General features: G+C 29.0%; 1 protein-coding gene across 3 annotated transcripts in view; it reads right to left on the minus strand.

Moving 5' to 3' along the window:
• Nucleotides 1-15,958, minus strand: part of Mtmr6 (Myotubularin related protein 6) — a 112,094-nt gene that overhangs the window by 16,990 nt on the left and 79,146 nt on the right. For all 3 annotated transcript variants that reach the window (XM_075310292.1, XM_075310290.1, XM_075310291.1), the window contains 3 exons: nt 9,127-9,289; nt 6,630-6,913; nt 3,978-4,112 (listed from right to left, as the gene is read on the minus strand). In XM_075310292.1, coding sequence (XP_075166407.1) covers nt 3,978-4,112; nt 6,630-6,913; nt 9,127-9,289 — 582 coding nt within the window. The remainder of the gene's footprint in view (nt 1-3,977; nt 4,113-6,629; nt 6,914-9,126; nt 9,290-15,958) is intronic.

The raw sequence follows: 15,958 nt of genomic DNA on the forward strand, positions 1-15,958 counted from the left end.
TTTTGACCAAATTTTCTATAAAATACAATTATACAAAATTTTCTGTAGAAATACAATTTTGACAAACTTTTCTATAGAAATAAAATGTTGACAAAATCTTCTATAGAAATAACATTTTGACAAAATTTTCTATGAAATAATATTTTGACAAAATTTTCGATAGAAATAAAATTTTGACAAAACTTGCTATAGAATTAAATTTTGATGAAACTTTCGATAGGAATAACATTTTGACAAAATTTTCTATAGAAATAAAATTTTGACAATATTTTCTATAGAAGTAAAATTTTGACAAAATTTTCTCTAGGAAATACATTTTGACAAAATTTTCTATAGAAATGAAATTTTGACAATTTTTTCTACAAAAAATTAAATTTTGACTAAATTGTCTATAAATTCACCATCTCTGGTTTTAGGTCATACTATCAAAGACCATTATGGGTTAGTTCTACATTTTTGTAGAAGTAGCAATTTTCCCTTATTGGTGTACGCTAAAACTATTTAAAATATCGACATATTTATAATTCAAGGAATATTTGTACACCCAAATAAATTGTCGCTATTAAGAATAATCGTAAAAATTAATTAAATTTCAAAAATAAAATAATAAATCATTTCTTTCGAAGAAACATTGTTTTTCATACTAACCACAAAATTTTGATCAAAAACTACAATTTTTTTTTATTTGGTACGTTTTTTAGTGAAATGTTCCTCAAATTTTCGTGGATTATTTTTGACTCGAGTGGCAACCGTGTCCGGAAGTCATTATTGGTGTACGCTAAAACTATTTAAAATATCGACATATTTATAATTCAAGGAATATTTGTACACCCAAATAAATTGTCGCTATTAAGAATAATCGTAAAAAATAAATAAACTTCAAAAATAAAATAATAAATCATTTCTTTCGAAGAAACATTGTTTTTCATACTAACCACAAAATTTTGATCAAAAACTACAAATTTTTTTTATTTGGTACGTTTTTTAGTGAAATGTTCCTCAAATTTTCGTGGATTATTTTTGACTCGAGTGGCAACCGTGTCCGGAAGTCAAATCTGGTGATCGATTTATAATGGGGCTATATATGATTATGAACCGATATGGACCAATTTTTGCATGGTGGTTAGAGGGGGTACACTAACATAGCGTACCAAATTTCAAATATTCCTCTCCACCTAAAAGGTACTTCACAAATTTTTTCTAGGATTTAAATTTTGATAGGAATAAAATTTTGACAAAATTTTCTAAGGGAATAAAACTTTGACAAAACTTTTTATTGGAATAAAATATTAACAACATTTTCTAGAGAATAAAATTTTGACTAAATTTTCTATTGAAATAATATTTTGAGAAATAAATAGAAACAAAGTTTTGACAAAATTTTCTATGGAAATAAATTTTGATAAAGTTTTCTATAGGAATAAAATTTTGACCAAATTTTCTATAGGAATAAAATTTTAACAAAATTGGTACTTCACAAATATTCTGTAGAAATAAAATATTGACAAAATTGTCTATAGGAATAAAATTTTAACAAAATTTTCTATAGAAATAAAGTTTTGCCAAATTTCTTATAGAAATAAAATTTTCTATAGGAATAAAATTTTAACAAAATTGGTACTTCACAAATTTTGTGTAGAAATAAAATTTTGACAAAATTGTAATAGGAATACAATTTTGACAAAATTTTCTATAGGAATAAAATTTGACAAAATTTTCTAGAGGATTACAATTTTGAAAAAAAATCTATAGGAATAAAATTTTGACAAAATTTTATTTAGGAATAAAATGTTGAATAAAGGGTGATACGGTCAAAATTTGGTCAATATAAACTTGACGTATTTCTTTCAATTTTGTATTTAAGAACCCTGAACACCCCTCATTTTGAAGGTGTGTGTGTCTAGAATGTTGTTTTTATTTTGATTTTGGAATTCACTCTTCAGTTGTCAAAATGCCGTCCAAGCAAAAAGAGCAGCGTATCAAAATTTTGCTCGCGCATCGCGAAAATCCGAGTTACTCGCACACAAAGCTGGCAAAATCGCTAAAAGTTGCCAAATCAACCGTTACAAATGTAATTGAAGTGTTTGGGGAACGTTTGTCGACAGCCAGGAAGTCTGGATCGGGGGGAAATCGAAAACCGGAAGCCTCTGAGACGACAAAGAGAGTTGCCGGTAGTTTCAAGCGAAACCCTAACCTCTCTCTCCGAAATGCCGCAAATAAGCTGGGTGTATCGTCTACAACCGTGCATCGAGCCAAAAAACGAGCCGGACTATCTACTTACAAGAAGGTAGTGACTCCAAATCGCGATGATAAACAAAATACGACGGCCAAAGCTCGATCCCGGAGGCTGTACACGACGATGCTGACGAAGTTTGACTGCGTGGTAATGGACGACGAAACCTACGTCAAAGCCGACAAGCAGCTACCGGGACAGGAGTTTTATACGGCAAAAGGAAGGGGAAAGGTAGCAGATATTTTCAAGCACATAAAACTGTCAAAGTTCGCAAAGAAATATCTGCTTTGGCAAGCCATCTGTACCTGTGGCTTGAAAAGCAGTATTTTCATAGCTTCCGGGACTGTCAACCAAGAAATTTACGTGAAAGAGTGTTTGAATAAACGTCTGCTGTCTTTCCTGAAGAAACACGGTTGTTCCGTAATGTTTTGGCCGGATTTGGCATCTTGCCATTACGGTAAAAAGGCCATGGAGTGGTACGCCGCCAACAACGTGCAGGTGGTTCCCAAGGACAAGAACCCTCCCAACACGCCAGAGCTCCGCCCAATTGAGAAATACTGGGCTATTGTCAAGCGGAACCTAGAGAAGACAAAAAAAAAAAACTGCTAAGGACGAGCAGCAGTTCAAGGCAAACTGGCTTTCTGCGGCGAAGAAGGTGGACAAGGTGGCTGTACAAAATCTGATGGCAGGTGTCAAGCGTGAGGCCCGGCAATTTGGATTTGGAAAAGCGAATTTTATACTAATTGAACTTGAAAAAGAAATTTCATTTGATTTTTTAAATAAACGATTTCACCGATTTACACGCGTTTTCCCTTGACCAAATTTTGACCGTATCACCCTTTATATAGAAATAAAATGTTGACAAAATTTTCTACAGAAATAAAGTTTTGACAAAATTTTCTATAGAAATAAAGTTTTGACAAAATTTTCTATAGAAATAAAATTTTGACATTTTCTATAGAAATAAAATTTTGACAAAATTTTTTATAGAAATAAAATTTTAACAAAATTTTCTATAGAAATAAAATTTTGACAAAATTTTCTATAAAAATAAAATTGTGACAAAATAAAAAAAAATAATAAAATTTTCAGAAAAATTTCTATAGAAATAAAGTTTTGACAAAATTTTCTATAGAAGTAAAAGTTTGACCAAATTTTCTATAAATAATTTTTTTACAAAATTTTCTATAGGAATAAAATTTTGATAAAAATTTCTATAGAAATTTTCTGTAGAAATAAAATTTTGACATTTTCTATAGAAATAAAATTTTGACAAAATTTTTTATAGAAATAAAATTTTGACAAAATTTTCTATAAAAATAAAATTTTGACAAAATAAAAAAAATAATAAAATTTTCACAAAAATTTCTATAGAAATAAAGTTTTAACAAAATTTTCTATAGAAGTAAAAGTTTGACCAAATTTTCTATAAATAATTTTTTTACAAAATTTTCTATAGGAATAAAATTTTGATAAAATTTTCTATAGAAATAAAATTTTAACAAAATTTTCTATAGAAATAAAATGTTATTGTTGTTGTGATTTCAGCTAAAACTATGCGTTTACTAAACTACAAGAGTAGCTTAAGCAACAGAGGAAAAGTATGTTAGTCAAATTTATGTTACTGCTAATGTTACTATATTTTTTCGGTGGAAAATATGCCTTTTTCTAGAGGATTTACATTTTCTAGCGAAACAATTTTCTTTCATATCTTTTCCGAGAAGATTTTTGTCTTAATACTTACCCTGGGCCGTGTATCCACCACATACATGTAATCAGTATTTGGATTTGTTTTGCGTATAGCTTCAAACATTTGTTCATCTTCCAAGCAACGTGCACTAAAACCCGACAATGGTTGGCTGCAACGGCAAATGGAAGCCTGAAAAGATAAGGAAAAGATAAAATATCAATATGCCATCTATTATATTTATAAAAAAAAAATATAAGCGATGAGAATATAGTATGTCATTCCCTATGTCTTTCAATAATGCCACGAGAGTCTTTGTAATGCTAAAGAGCCATTTTCAAATTTCAAGTGCTGTGTCCTTGTGTTTCTGCTTGTTTTTGAGAGGCATAATTTTACACTTAACGGCCGTTGCAATAGAGCTACAAGAAAATCGCTTAGCATATTACAGGATGTTGGGACGAAGATGAAACATCCAACGAAGTAAAATATAGCAAAAATTAAAATCATAAATTAGAGGCTAATTAGAACATTGGCGAAATTATGTTAATTAGGTCACTAATGATATCATATTGAAGTAAAAGTAAGATGTGAGGTTTTTGGCTCGAAACATTTTGGGTGAGTTAATGTGACTCGTGGTAATATTTGAATAAGTATCGTGTTGTTGGTGAAAAACATAGAGGAAGTTTGTTTGGAAATAAGGAATTTGTATACAAACAACGATGAAGTTTAGTATTCACTTTTTTAATAAATAGAAGTAAGGGTTCCACACCCTATTGCATGCAGAGAAGGAATATGATTTCCTCAAACAGGCTTCTAGAGCAAAGTGTTAGTTTGCAACATTTTTCTCATAAAAATAATGTTTTCTTGTCGAACATACTTGCCAAAATTAGAGAAATTCTAAGAAAACAACATGATTGTCACAAGCACGTAAGTGCTGGTATGGGTAGCACGTTTGCTATAGTTGTTGGAATTCTACCAAAAATGGAAATTTTTTTATTGTTTGGTAGATTGGTAGAATTCCTGATGTTTTGGTAGATTTTGCGAAACATTCCTATCCAACTACACGCACAGAAAAAACATGTTTGGACATGGTTGCCGCATCCATTTAATGCTTATTTAGAGTATTTAATTGTCGCGAAAACCATGTATTTTGTCTTTGTAAAAATAATTTTCGAGCGGAGAAAAATATATGTTGGCAATAAGCATTTAAATGGTTCTCAAATGCCGCAAACATGTTCTATTATTTAAATGATAGAATTTGAGACCATTATATGGTCAGAAAAATCATGTACCTGACCATTCAATTTTTTTACTTTTTTGCAAAGAAAAAAGTATTTTTATAGTTTACGTATAGATATGTCTACAAGCATTACATGGCCATAAAGACCATGTACATTGTTTTCGTGACCATTTAATTTTTTAATTTTTTTGCAGCGACAATAATTTTATAAAAACATTGAGCAGGTACACACGATCTTCATTTTGCGCGTCAGTCGTGTGTTGGTTGTTTCTTGGAATGGACGGAGAATACGGAATTATTGTGTTTTGTGTTAATTTATTTATTCAGAAATGGCACGTGGTTTTATGTGAATACAAAAAAGGAAAGTGTAATTGAAACAAATGTACCTGGTTTTTGTTCTGCATTTTGACATATGGTATAATTTATTTTTATTTGCAGTTATATGATGTCTGTGTTTGTACATTTGATGGGCACGAAGTAAATATGGAATGATTTCTTATTGTTGAAATTGAACCAAACTAGAGTGTGTAAAAATATGTGAAGTTTGCTTGCACAACATTATAAATACAAATAAACAATGAATTAGTTTATAAATAAATAAAAACAAATAAATAAAATTGATTTTGTGTTTTCTTTTCTCAAGTGGCGTCCTTTTTTCGACGACGAAAAAAGTTTTTTCATAAAAATCAAAACATTTTAGGTTGTGACCATGTTCTTTTAACTAGAAGAAAAACATTTTTGACGAATAACATAACATTTTAGATCGTGACCATTGTCTTTTAATGGAAACAAAATTCTTTTTATCAATATAATAACATTTTAGATGAGGACAATTGTATTTTTCTTAGAACCATGTTCACTGAGCCAACATGGTTGCAGGTTAAAATGTTACATGGTCGCCGCAAAAATAGCTGCTATCATATTATTTTGCTCTTCGAATATGATTGTGGCAATCATGTTTCTTCTCTGCGTGTAAGATGTACTTCAATTTTCTATATAAATAACATTTTGACCAATTTTTCTCTATAGATAAAATTTTGATAAAATGCTCTATATAAATACAAGTTTGGCATTTTGACAAAATTTTCTCTAGAAATAAAATTTTGGCCAATTTTTCTAAAGAAATAAATATTTGAGAAAATTTTCTATAGAAACAAAAATTTGAGAAAATTTTCTGTAGAAATAAAATTATGAGAAGATTTTCTATAGCCATAACATTTTCAGAACATTTTCTATAAAAATAAAATTTTGAGGACATTTTCTATAAAAATAAAATTTTCTATAAAAATAAAAATTTGAGAAAATTTTCTATATAAATAAAATTTTGAGAAAATTTTCTATATAAATAAAATTTTTGTCATTTTCATCAATAATAAATATTTTTACAACCAAAAAATAATAAAATGTTTGAATTGTTAACACTTTGTGTCAACTACTTTATATATATGTCCTAAATGAATAATTCTTACCTTATTGGAATGTAAATATGTTAAAGCTGGTAAACGACCCTTTGAGCGAAAACGTGAACTACCAATTAACATGGCCGTATTGGCTCCCTGTGGTACATAAATTTGCCTTGGATACGTATCGCATAGCTCATAATTCGTATTTAAACTACACAAAGTCCAGGTGTCATTTGGAACGCGCATACGTTTGAATTCACTTTCCAATTTAAAATATTCCCATCCGGTATTTTTGGGAAAATCATCTTTGGCGGGTTGATAGTTGAAACAATATAATTTATTGATGGAAACTGCAAAAGATAGAAGGGGTGAAATCAATTAATTCATTGGAAAAAATAGTTGTAGTATTGACATAAGGATAAAAAATATTTCTATAGAAAATATTGTTAAAATTTTATTCTATAGAAAATTTTGTTAAAATTTTATTCTATAGAAAATTTTGTTAAAATTTTATTCTATAGAAAATTTTGTTAAAATTTTATTCTATAGAAAATTTTGTTAAAATTTTACTTTTATAGAAAACTTTGTCAAAATTTATAGAACATTTTTTAAAAAAATTTATTATCTGGAAAATCTTTTCAAAATTTTATTTCTATACAAAATTTTGTCAAATTTTAATTTCTATAAAAAACTTTGTCAAAATTTTATTTCTATAGAAAGTTTTGTCGAAATTTTATTTCTATAGAAAATTTTGTCAAAATTTTATTTCTATAGGTAATTTTGTCAAAATTTTATTTCTATACAAAACTTTGTCAAAATTTTATTCTTATAGAAAATGTTGTCAAAAATTTATTTTTATCGAAAATTTTGCCAAATTTTTATTTCTATAGAAAATTTTGTCAAATTTGTATTTCTTAGAAAATTTTGTAAAAATTTTATTTCTATAGAAAATTTTGTCAAAATTTTATTTCTATAGAAAATTTTGTCAAAATTTTATTTCTATAGAAAATTTTGTCAAAATTTTATTTCTATAGAAAATTTTGTCAATATTTTATTATCTGGAAAATTTTGTCAAAATTTTATTATCAGGAAATTTTTTTCAAAATTTTATTTCTATAAAAAATTTTGTCAAAATTTTATTTCTATAGAAAAATTTGTCAAATTTATATTTCTTAGAAAATTTTGTCAAAATTTTAATTCTATAGAAAATTTTGTCAAAATTTTATTTCTACAGAAAAATTTGTCAAAATTTTATTTCTATAAAAAATTTTGTCAAAATTTTATTTCTATAGAAAATTTTGTCGAATTTGTATTTCTTAGAAAATTTTATTTTTATAGAGAATTTTGTCAAAATTTTATTTCTATAAAAAAGTTTGTCAAAATTTTATTAGCTGGATTTTTTTTTTAATTTTATTTCTATAGAAAATTTTGTCAACATTTTATTTCTATAGAAAATTTTGTCAAAATTTTATTTCTATAAAAAATTTTTTCAAAATTTTACTTTTATGGAAAATTTTGTCAACATTTTATTTCTATAGAAAATTTTGTCAAAATTGTATTTCTATAGAACAGTTTGTCAACATTTTATTTCTATAGAAAATTTTGTGAAAATTGTATTTCTATAGAAAATTTTGTGAAAATGTTATTTCTATAGAAAATTTTGCCAAAATTTTATTTCTATAGAACATTTTGTCAAAATATTATTTCTATAGAAAATTTTGTCAAAATGTTTTTTCTATAGAAAATTTTTTTTTCAAAATTTTATTTCTATAGAATATTTTGTCAAAATTTTAATTCCAAAGAAAATTTTGTCAAAATGTTATTTCTATAGAACTTTTTTTTTCAAAATTTTATTTCTATAGAAAATTTTTTCAAAATTTTATTTCTATAGAAAATTTTGTCAAAAGTTTACTTTTATAGAAAATTTTGTCAACATTTTATTTCTGTAGAAAATTTTATTTCTATAGAATATTTTGTCAAAATTTTATTTCTATAGAAAATTTTGTCAAAATTTTATTTCTATAGAAAATTTTGTCAAAATTTTATTTCTATAGAAAGTTTTGTCAAAATTTTATTTCTATAGAAAAATTTGTCAAAATTTTATTTCTATAAGAAAATTTGTCAAAATTTTATTTCTATAGAAAATTTTGCCAAAAATTTATTATCTGGAAAATTTTGTTAAAATTTTATTTCTACAGAAAATTTTGGCAAAATTTTATTTCTATAGAAAATTTTGTCAATATTTTATTTCCATAGAAAATTTTGTCAAAATTTAATTTCTATAGAAAATTTTGTCAAATTTTTATTTCTGTAAAAAAATTTCTATAGAAATAAAATTTTGACAAACATTTATTTCTTGGAAAATGTTATAAACATTTTATTTCTATTGAAAATTATGTCAAAATTGTATTTCTATAGAAGTTTTTGAAAAAAGAAATGTGTGGAATAACTTACAATTTTTGTTTTTGCTGGATAGTGCTATTTTTAGCATTTTTAATAACCATCCATTCTAAATTCATCCGATGATTTAATTAAATTATACATATTATTTCAATGTACTTACCAGGTTGATAAAGCTTTAATAAGGATGTATAGACATCATGACATTCTGAATCTTTGGGTACAACAAATGTGACCGATAAAAATGTTTTGCAGCGTATTAACAGCGGTGATCCTGTGGTGGTCAATGGTAATTTTTCTATATTTGCAATATGCATATGAAGAATCTGGAAAGAGAGAGATAGGGAGGATTAATGAAAAAATACAACAACAATTACGCTATGATAGGTTTTGTTGATTTAGAATTTAGTAGAATTTCTGAGAACGCTACTATTATTATTCTAACGAATAATGTTTTCTAACTTTTGCAATGAAAAAACTATTGTCCTAACCTAATGGTTTTATACATCTCGATTTAAGGTTTCAATTGCATGGAGAAGGATAAATAATTTCGGCTCTGCCTTAACTCATTGCGATATTTGATTATTTTTCTTATCCACTTTGTTTGATATTACTTTCACTTAAAGTGGCAACATTATGTGGTAGACATTTAATTTATCCTATCTTCAAGAATAGAATAAATGTACAGAGAATAAATAAAGTGGGTAACATAAGAATTAAAAAAAAAAAACAACTTGGAAAAATTTGTGATACTGAAAGATTATAGATTGGATAAGATGAGATTATTTTTTAAACCTTAATTTTATTAGCCATCATGTATATACAATTAAAACCATTGCACCACGGTGGCTCCCGTGGTGCAATGGGACCTTGTGTATGCCCGCCTTGCATACACAAGGTCGTGGGTTCGATTCCCACGACCTTGTGTATAAAAGAATATAAAGAAGAAATCATAAATTGAGTAATGCGCCTCGAAAACGGAGGGTTGGATGCTCAATACCACAATGCGTATACATAATATTAAATGATTTTGTCCACCAAAAGTATACGTAATACTAATTATTTTTTGAAAAAATAAATGCGAAACGAAAACGGATGATTGGATGTTCAATACCACTGTGCGTATACATAATATTAAATAATTTTGACCTCCGAAAGTATACGTAATAATAATTTCTTCATAAAAAATGCAAATACGCAAGTTAGAACATATCCCGAGAATAGTTTCGATAATAACGGTTGACCATCTTTTATTAACATCTGTTGGAATGAAACCAACGTAAAATCTAATTGAATTTTAATTACAGATATTTTCAGCTTGATTTTGTTTTTTGTGATTAATGAGTACCGCAGCATTTAGTCCTTCTGTCCTTCATTAATTGCTTCGATAACTGATTCATTATATTCTATGCGTATTTATGATTTATTAATGTATGATACGTGCGTTTCAGTTAAAATGGCATATTAAGTAGGTTATTTGATTTGATGTGATGTGATGTGTGTTCGAATCTAGTTAACATTATGTGATAAACATTTAATTCATCCCATCTACAGGAATTAGGCATCTTTTTCTTATTTATTGCATGAGATAAACAAAATGATGGTATCAATTAAAAAATGAATTGAAAGTTAATTAAAAAATTAATTGATCCAATTAAAAAATTAATTGATACTATTAATTTTTGTGATAGATTTTTGTTTCAATTGAAAAATTTGTTCAATCAATTAAATTTTTAATTGAATATTTTTTTAAAACTCAATTAAGACTTTAATTGGAAACATTTTCGTGAATGTTTTTTTCTGTGTGATTGAAGACTTTTGAATTAAAAAATTAATTGGATGAATTAATTTCGTGATTGATTCAGAAAAAAATTTTTGTGTGCAAGTTTCATCGCTGGATTATAAGAATTTTCATGGCCTTTAGATAGATTATAGATTGAAATCTACTAGGAGTCACATAAGTAAAGCCATACAAATTTTGTTTCGACTCTCCTTACAGTTAAGTTGAGGGTAAAATCTTCCTCACATGCCTCCCGTCCTCACAAGTTGAGGGTAACACCGTCCTCACAGGTTGAGGGTAACACCGTCCACACATGTTGAGGGTAACGCCGTCCTCACAAGTTGAGGGTACGTCTATTCATTGTATTCCATAGGTAATGGACAACTTTAACCCAGCCAGGCTAGCACCGTGACCGTACTACCGACCAGCTGATTAAGCGCACCGCCGAAGTTGCAGACACGAACCGTGTTACCGTGAATCACCGAACCGTATTACCGAAGAAATCGCGGCCGATCAACTCTACTAGCGATCGCCACTTCTTTATCGACATACACCGTGCACAGGCCGCCGTTAACCATTGCAAAGTTCACGATCATCTACAAATTGTCACAACCAAAAGTTCACGATTAACTCGAAATCGTCCAACCCAACTACATAAACCAGCACATAAATCACCGTCCAACCGCTTTTGCCTTTGTCTTACGTTTTCCTTCAACACAAGTACAAATTGTGATAAACTTTACCATCAATAAACATCGTTTAATCATTTATCCTAATCAGGGAAACCAACTTGTGTTCTTATTTAAGGTTTGTTGGTCCTTAGATCGACCTTAGAAACGACTGAACGTACCTCAGCCCTCCAGACTAAAAAACCACGTTACAGGTTGCTATGCCAAAAACATGCACCGATACACATCAAATTCAGCACACCTAATTGTGGTTCTGAAAGACCTACATCTACAACCCGAATTGGAGGGCGGGTTTATAAGGGAATATATCAAAAACTGTACCGATATACAATATATTGGGAACACCTACTTATGGTCCTAAAAATCTCTAGATATCAAATTTCAGGCAAATTCGATAAAAACTCCGGCTTCTAGAAGTCCAAGAAGTAAAATCGGGAGATCGGTCTATATGGGGGCTTTACCAAAACATGGACCGATAGGCACCATTTTCGGCACACCTATTTGTGCGTCTAAAATACCTTTAGAATTCCAATTAGAATAGAAAAAAACAGTTTCTAAAAGTCCAAGAAGTAATATCGGGAGATCGGTCTGTATGGGGGCCATAGCAAAACATGGACCGATACGCTCCATTTTCGCCACACCTATTTGTGGTCCTAAAATACCTTCAGATTTCAAATTTCAGGCAAATCGACCCAAAAAGTTAAATCGGGAGATCGGTCTATATGGGGGCTTACCAATACATGGACCGATACGCCCCATTTTCGCCACACCTATTTGTGGTCCTAAAATACCAATCGGATAGAAAAAACAGTTTCTAGAAGCCCAAGAAGTAAAATCGGGAGATCAGTTTATATGTGGTCGTATAATACCTCAAGATTTAAAATTTCAGGCAAATCAGATTGAAAATACGGTTTCTAGAAACCCAAGAAGTAAAATCGGGAGATCGGTCTGTATGGGGGATCTACACAAAACATGGACCGATAGGCACCATTTTCGACAAACCTATTTGTGGTCCTCAAATTCCTCCAGATATCCAATTTCAAGCAAATCGGATAGAAAATACGGTTTCTAGAAGCCCAAAACCCCAAACACGGGGGTCGGTTTATATGAAGGCTATATCAAAACCTGGACCGATATAGCCCATCTTCGAACTTGTCTTGCCTGCGAACAAAAAACCAATCTGTGCTCCATTATTGAAAGCTGTAGCGTGATTACAACAGACAGACGGACATGGTTATATCGTCTTAGAATTTCGACCTGATCAAGAATATATACTTTATATAGTCGGAAATCGATATTTCGATGTGTTACAAACGGAATGACAAACTTATTATACCTCCATCACCATTCTATGGTGGTGGTATAATTATGACAATATAAATAATTAACCCAAAAGCCAAGGGATTTAAAGATCAATACCACTGTGCGTATACATAATATTCGTGTCTGTTGAACCTGAAAAATGTACACGAACATTTCTTTTGTGTAGGCTTAGTGTACAGCCATCGTATGCAAAGTTAGAAGTTTTTATAACAAATAAATAACAGAATCTGAAACTTTAATATGTTTTTTGATAAATATTTGCAAATTTTATTGGGAAAGTCACTTATATATGGCAGAAACCACGATTTTAAAAATCCATCTAAAATTTGAACCGAAATTTCCTCTGATTGGTGTATAAATTTTGGGTTTGTTTTAATCAGCTGATTTTCAGTGTGTTCGAAAGTATAATGTTGGCACAATTTTTAAAAGTTAACACAAAAAAGTTTTAAGCAAAATTATCTTTGATTTTTGTGAATACTATCCGCTTTCCTAAACAAATCAAAGGTCTTTTTGAAAATATAAGGTAATTAAATTATAACTTTTACAAAATCAATGGGCTAAGAAAAGTGAATTTTACCAAATTTATTGCATGAAAAATATGGCATCTTCAATTCTGCAAAGTGTTCTTGGTGCACAAATCACTGAGCAAATTAAAAAAAACTAACGCCGCCAATATCTTTCTGCAAATGGAGGCCGCCACGATAGAAAATTTGTTTGCAATATTATTGTAAATATTTAAGCAATACAAATGAGAAAAACCTTAACAGAATAGTTAATTATGCCCACTATAATAAAATTTCCTTTAATGTATGGATGTTAAAAACTGTTTGACCAAAACCAAAATAAAAACTTCTCCGCCGTCAAAAACTAAAACGAGAACGACACGGCGATCATTTGTTCATGAGTAACATTGAGGAGGGATAGAAAAAAAAAAAAACAAATCAAAACAAAGGTAGAAATCACCTTCTTATTTGTTCTTGATAAATTGCTCTTGTCCTTACATTAGTCACTCCTAACAAAAATCCGGCAGGCATTTTATGGCTTTGAATTACGCATTACATTTAATTTTTTATGTTTATACCGGCAAAATATGTTTTGTTTATAATTTCTATCTGCAAATAATATGGCTTGCAGAAAAAATCAGCTGTCACATTTTTCGATTAAAAGTCCGAAAAAAGTGTTCACACGTGTGACTCAGAACAACTAACTTTGTGTGTTGTGTGGAAAGTGTATAGTGTGGTGCACAATGCGGTGTGAGCCAGAACAGACATGATTAATTCATATTGTCCACCGAAAGTGTACATGCAAATACTTCAGGTAGAACCTATGCTGAGAGTAGTTTCAATAAAAAAGGTGGTCATATTTTATAAACATCTGTTGGAAATTTCGGTTAATCTATATATATGGTTGGAATAAAGCCAATGGAAAATCTAATTGAATTTTAATTACAAATGATTTCAGTTTGAAATTTTTTATGACTAATGAGTTACCATGCATTTTATTCTTATATCCTTCGATAATTGATTCATTGTATTCATTTGGACATGTTTGATTCATTAACATATTCATTGGTTTAATACAAATACATTATCGATGTTATTATTCCGATTTATGGATTGAAATGGTAGTTTGTATATAGCATGAAAAAGTTATGACACAATGTGGGAAGAGCGAAGGCGTTAGAAGTTGATCCATAACCAGGGTCATGTCAGAAAGCAGAACATGTGTACATTCTAAATACAACCTTTCCTTAGAATTTCAATTTCAGTCCTGTTTAGTCGTCCAATTGTTCTTTCTTTCAAAATATGGTGAAGTAGATGTTGAATACCACAAGCCGTATACGTAATATTAAATGTGTAGGTCCCCCAAAGTATACGTAATATTAATTTTGGTTCTGGCTACGAAGGTGTTGACCCATAATCAGGGTCATGTGAGAAATCAGAACATGTGTAAATTCTAAATACAATCTTTCCTTAGAATTTGAATTTTCAATTTCAGTTCTATTTTGTCGTTTAATTGCTCTTTCTCTCAAAATATGGCGGAGTTGATGTTTAATACCACAAGTCGTATACGTAGTATTAAATGTGTTTGTCCCCCTAAAGTATACGTAATATACATTTTTGTTCACAAAATTAATACAAAAACGCCACATGGAACATATGTTAAGATGAATTGCGATAGTTATCAAAATGCCATAGAAATCATATGCTGTGAAAATTTGCGATTGCCTTCCATCAACATTTGGTGGCATATTGATTGAATTTCCGGAAAGTCAGGGACAATTGAAATCTAATTACTAATATAATAGCTTAAATTGTAACATTTTTGAATTAACAACAATAACCTAATGTTTTTGTCGGCATTTTATTGGTGTAATAATTGAATGCCGGACAAATAAAACCGATTTGAACATTCTAAATTTCTGAACATTCTAAAGGGTTTCTATTTGATAAAACTCTACGAGTATTAGTCCTAAGACTTTGAAGTTGGAAATCTTCCTGATCTCAATTTTGAATCCTTGAGATTGTCCTATTTTCTCAATTTAGTTCCCACAGAGAAACTGCACGACCACTTAATCCAGGTTAGCCAGGACAACTATTGTTATTATTGATTCGATCCATTTACTCCCAATGTAGTGATTCATTATTGTCTATGGACCTTTTCAGGAAACAAATCACAGTTGGGAAAAATTACGTGAGTGACTATAACACTCAAATTAAAAAATCACACTGATTCGGGGGAATTTTGTAAGCACCAAATGCTGAGCATAGCATTTAGTCATCGTTCCGGGGGCGGAATTTTCCCTTTCGAACGAAATTTAATTTTTACACTCACACAAAAAAAAATCTGATTCAATCACGAAATTAATTGATCTAATTAATATTTTAATTAATATATCTTCAATCACTAAAATGATACTATCAAACACAGTTCTAATTGGAAATAAAAAAATATTTGTTTAAAAAATTAATTGATTTGAAAATTTCAATTAATTTTTAATTGATTCAATTAAAAATTTAATTAATGTTGATTGCAAAAATCAATTAATATTTTAATTTGATTCAATTAATTATTTAGTTAAACTTTTTAATTAAATCAGTTAGCAATCGACATCGGTTATTTTTATATTAAATTGGTTATTGCAACAATTAATTGTTAAAAAAAAACCGAAAATGTTCACTTATTTTCTCAACTGACTGTGT

Source organism: Haematobia irritans, chromosome 5 (assembly GCF_050003625.1).
Source record: "Haematobia irritans isolate KBUSLIRL chromosome 5, ASM5000362v1, whole genome shotgun sequence".
In the NCBI taxonomy this organism is placed as follows: Eukaryota; Metazoa; Arthropoda; class Insecta; order Diptera; family Muscidae; genus Haematobia; species Haematobia irritans.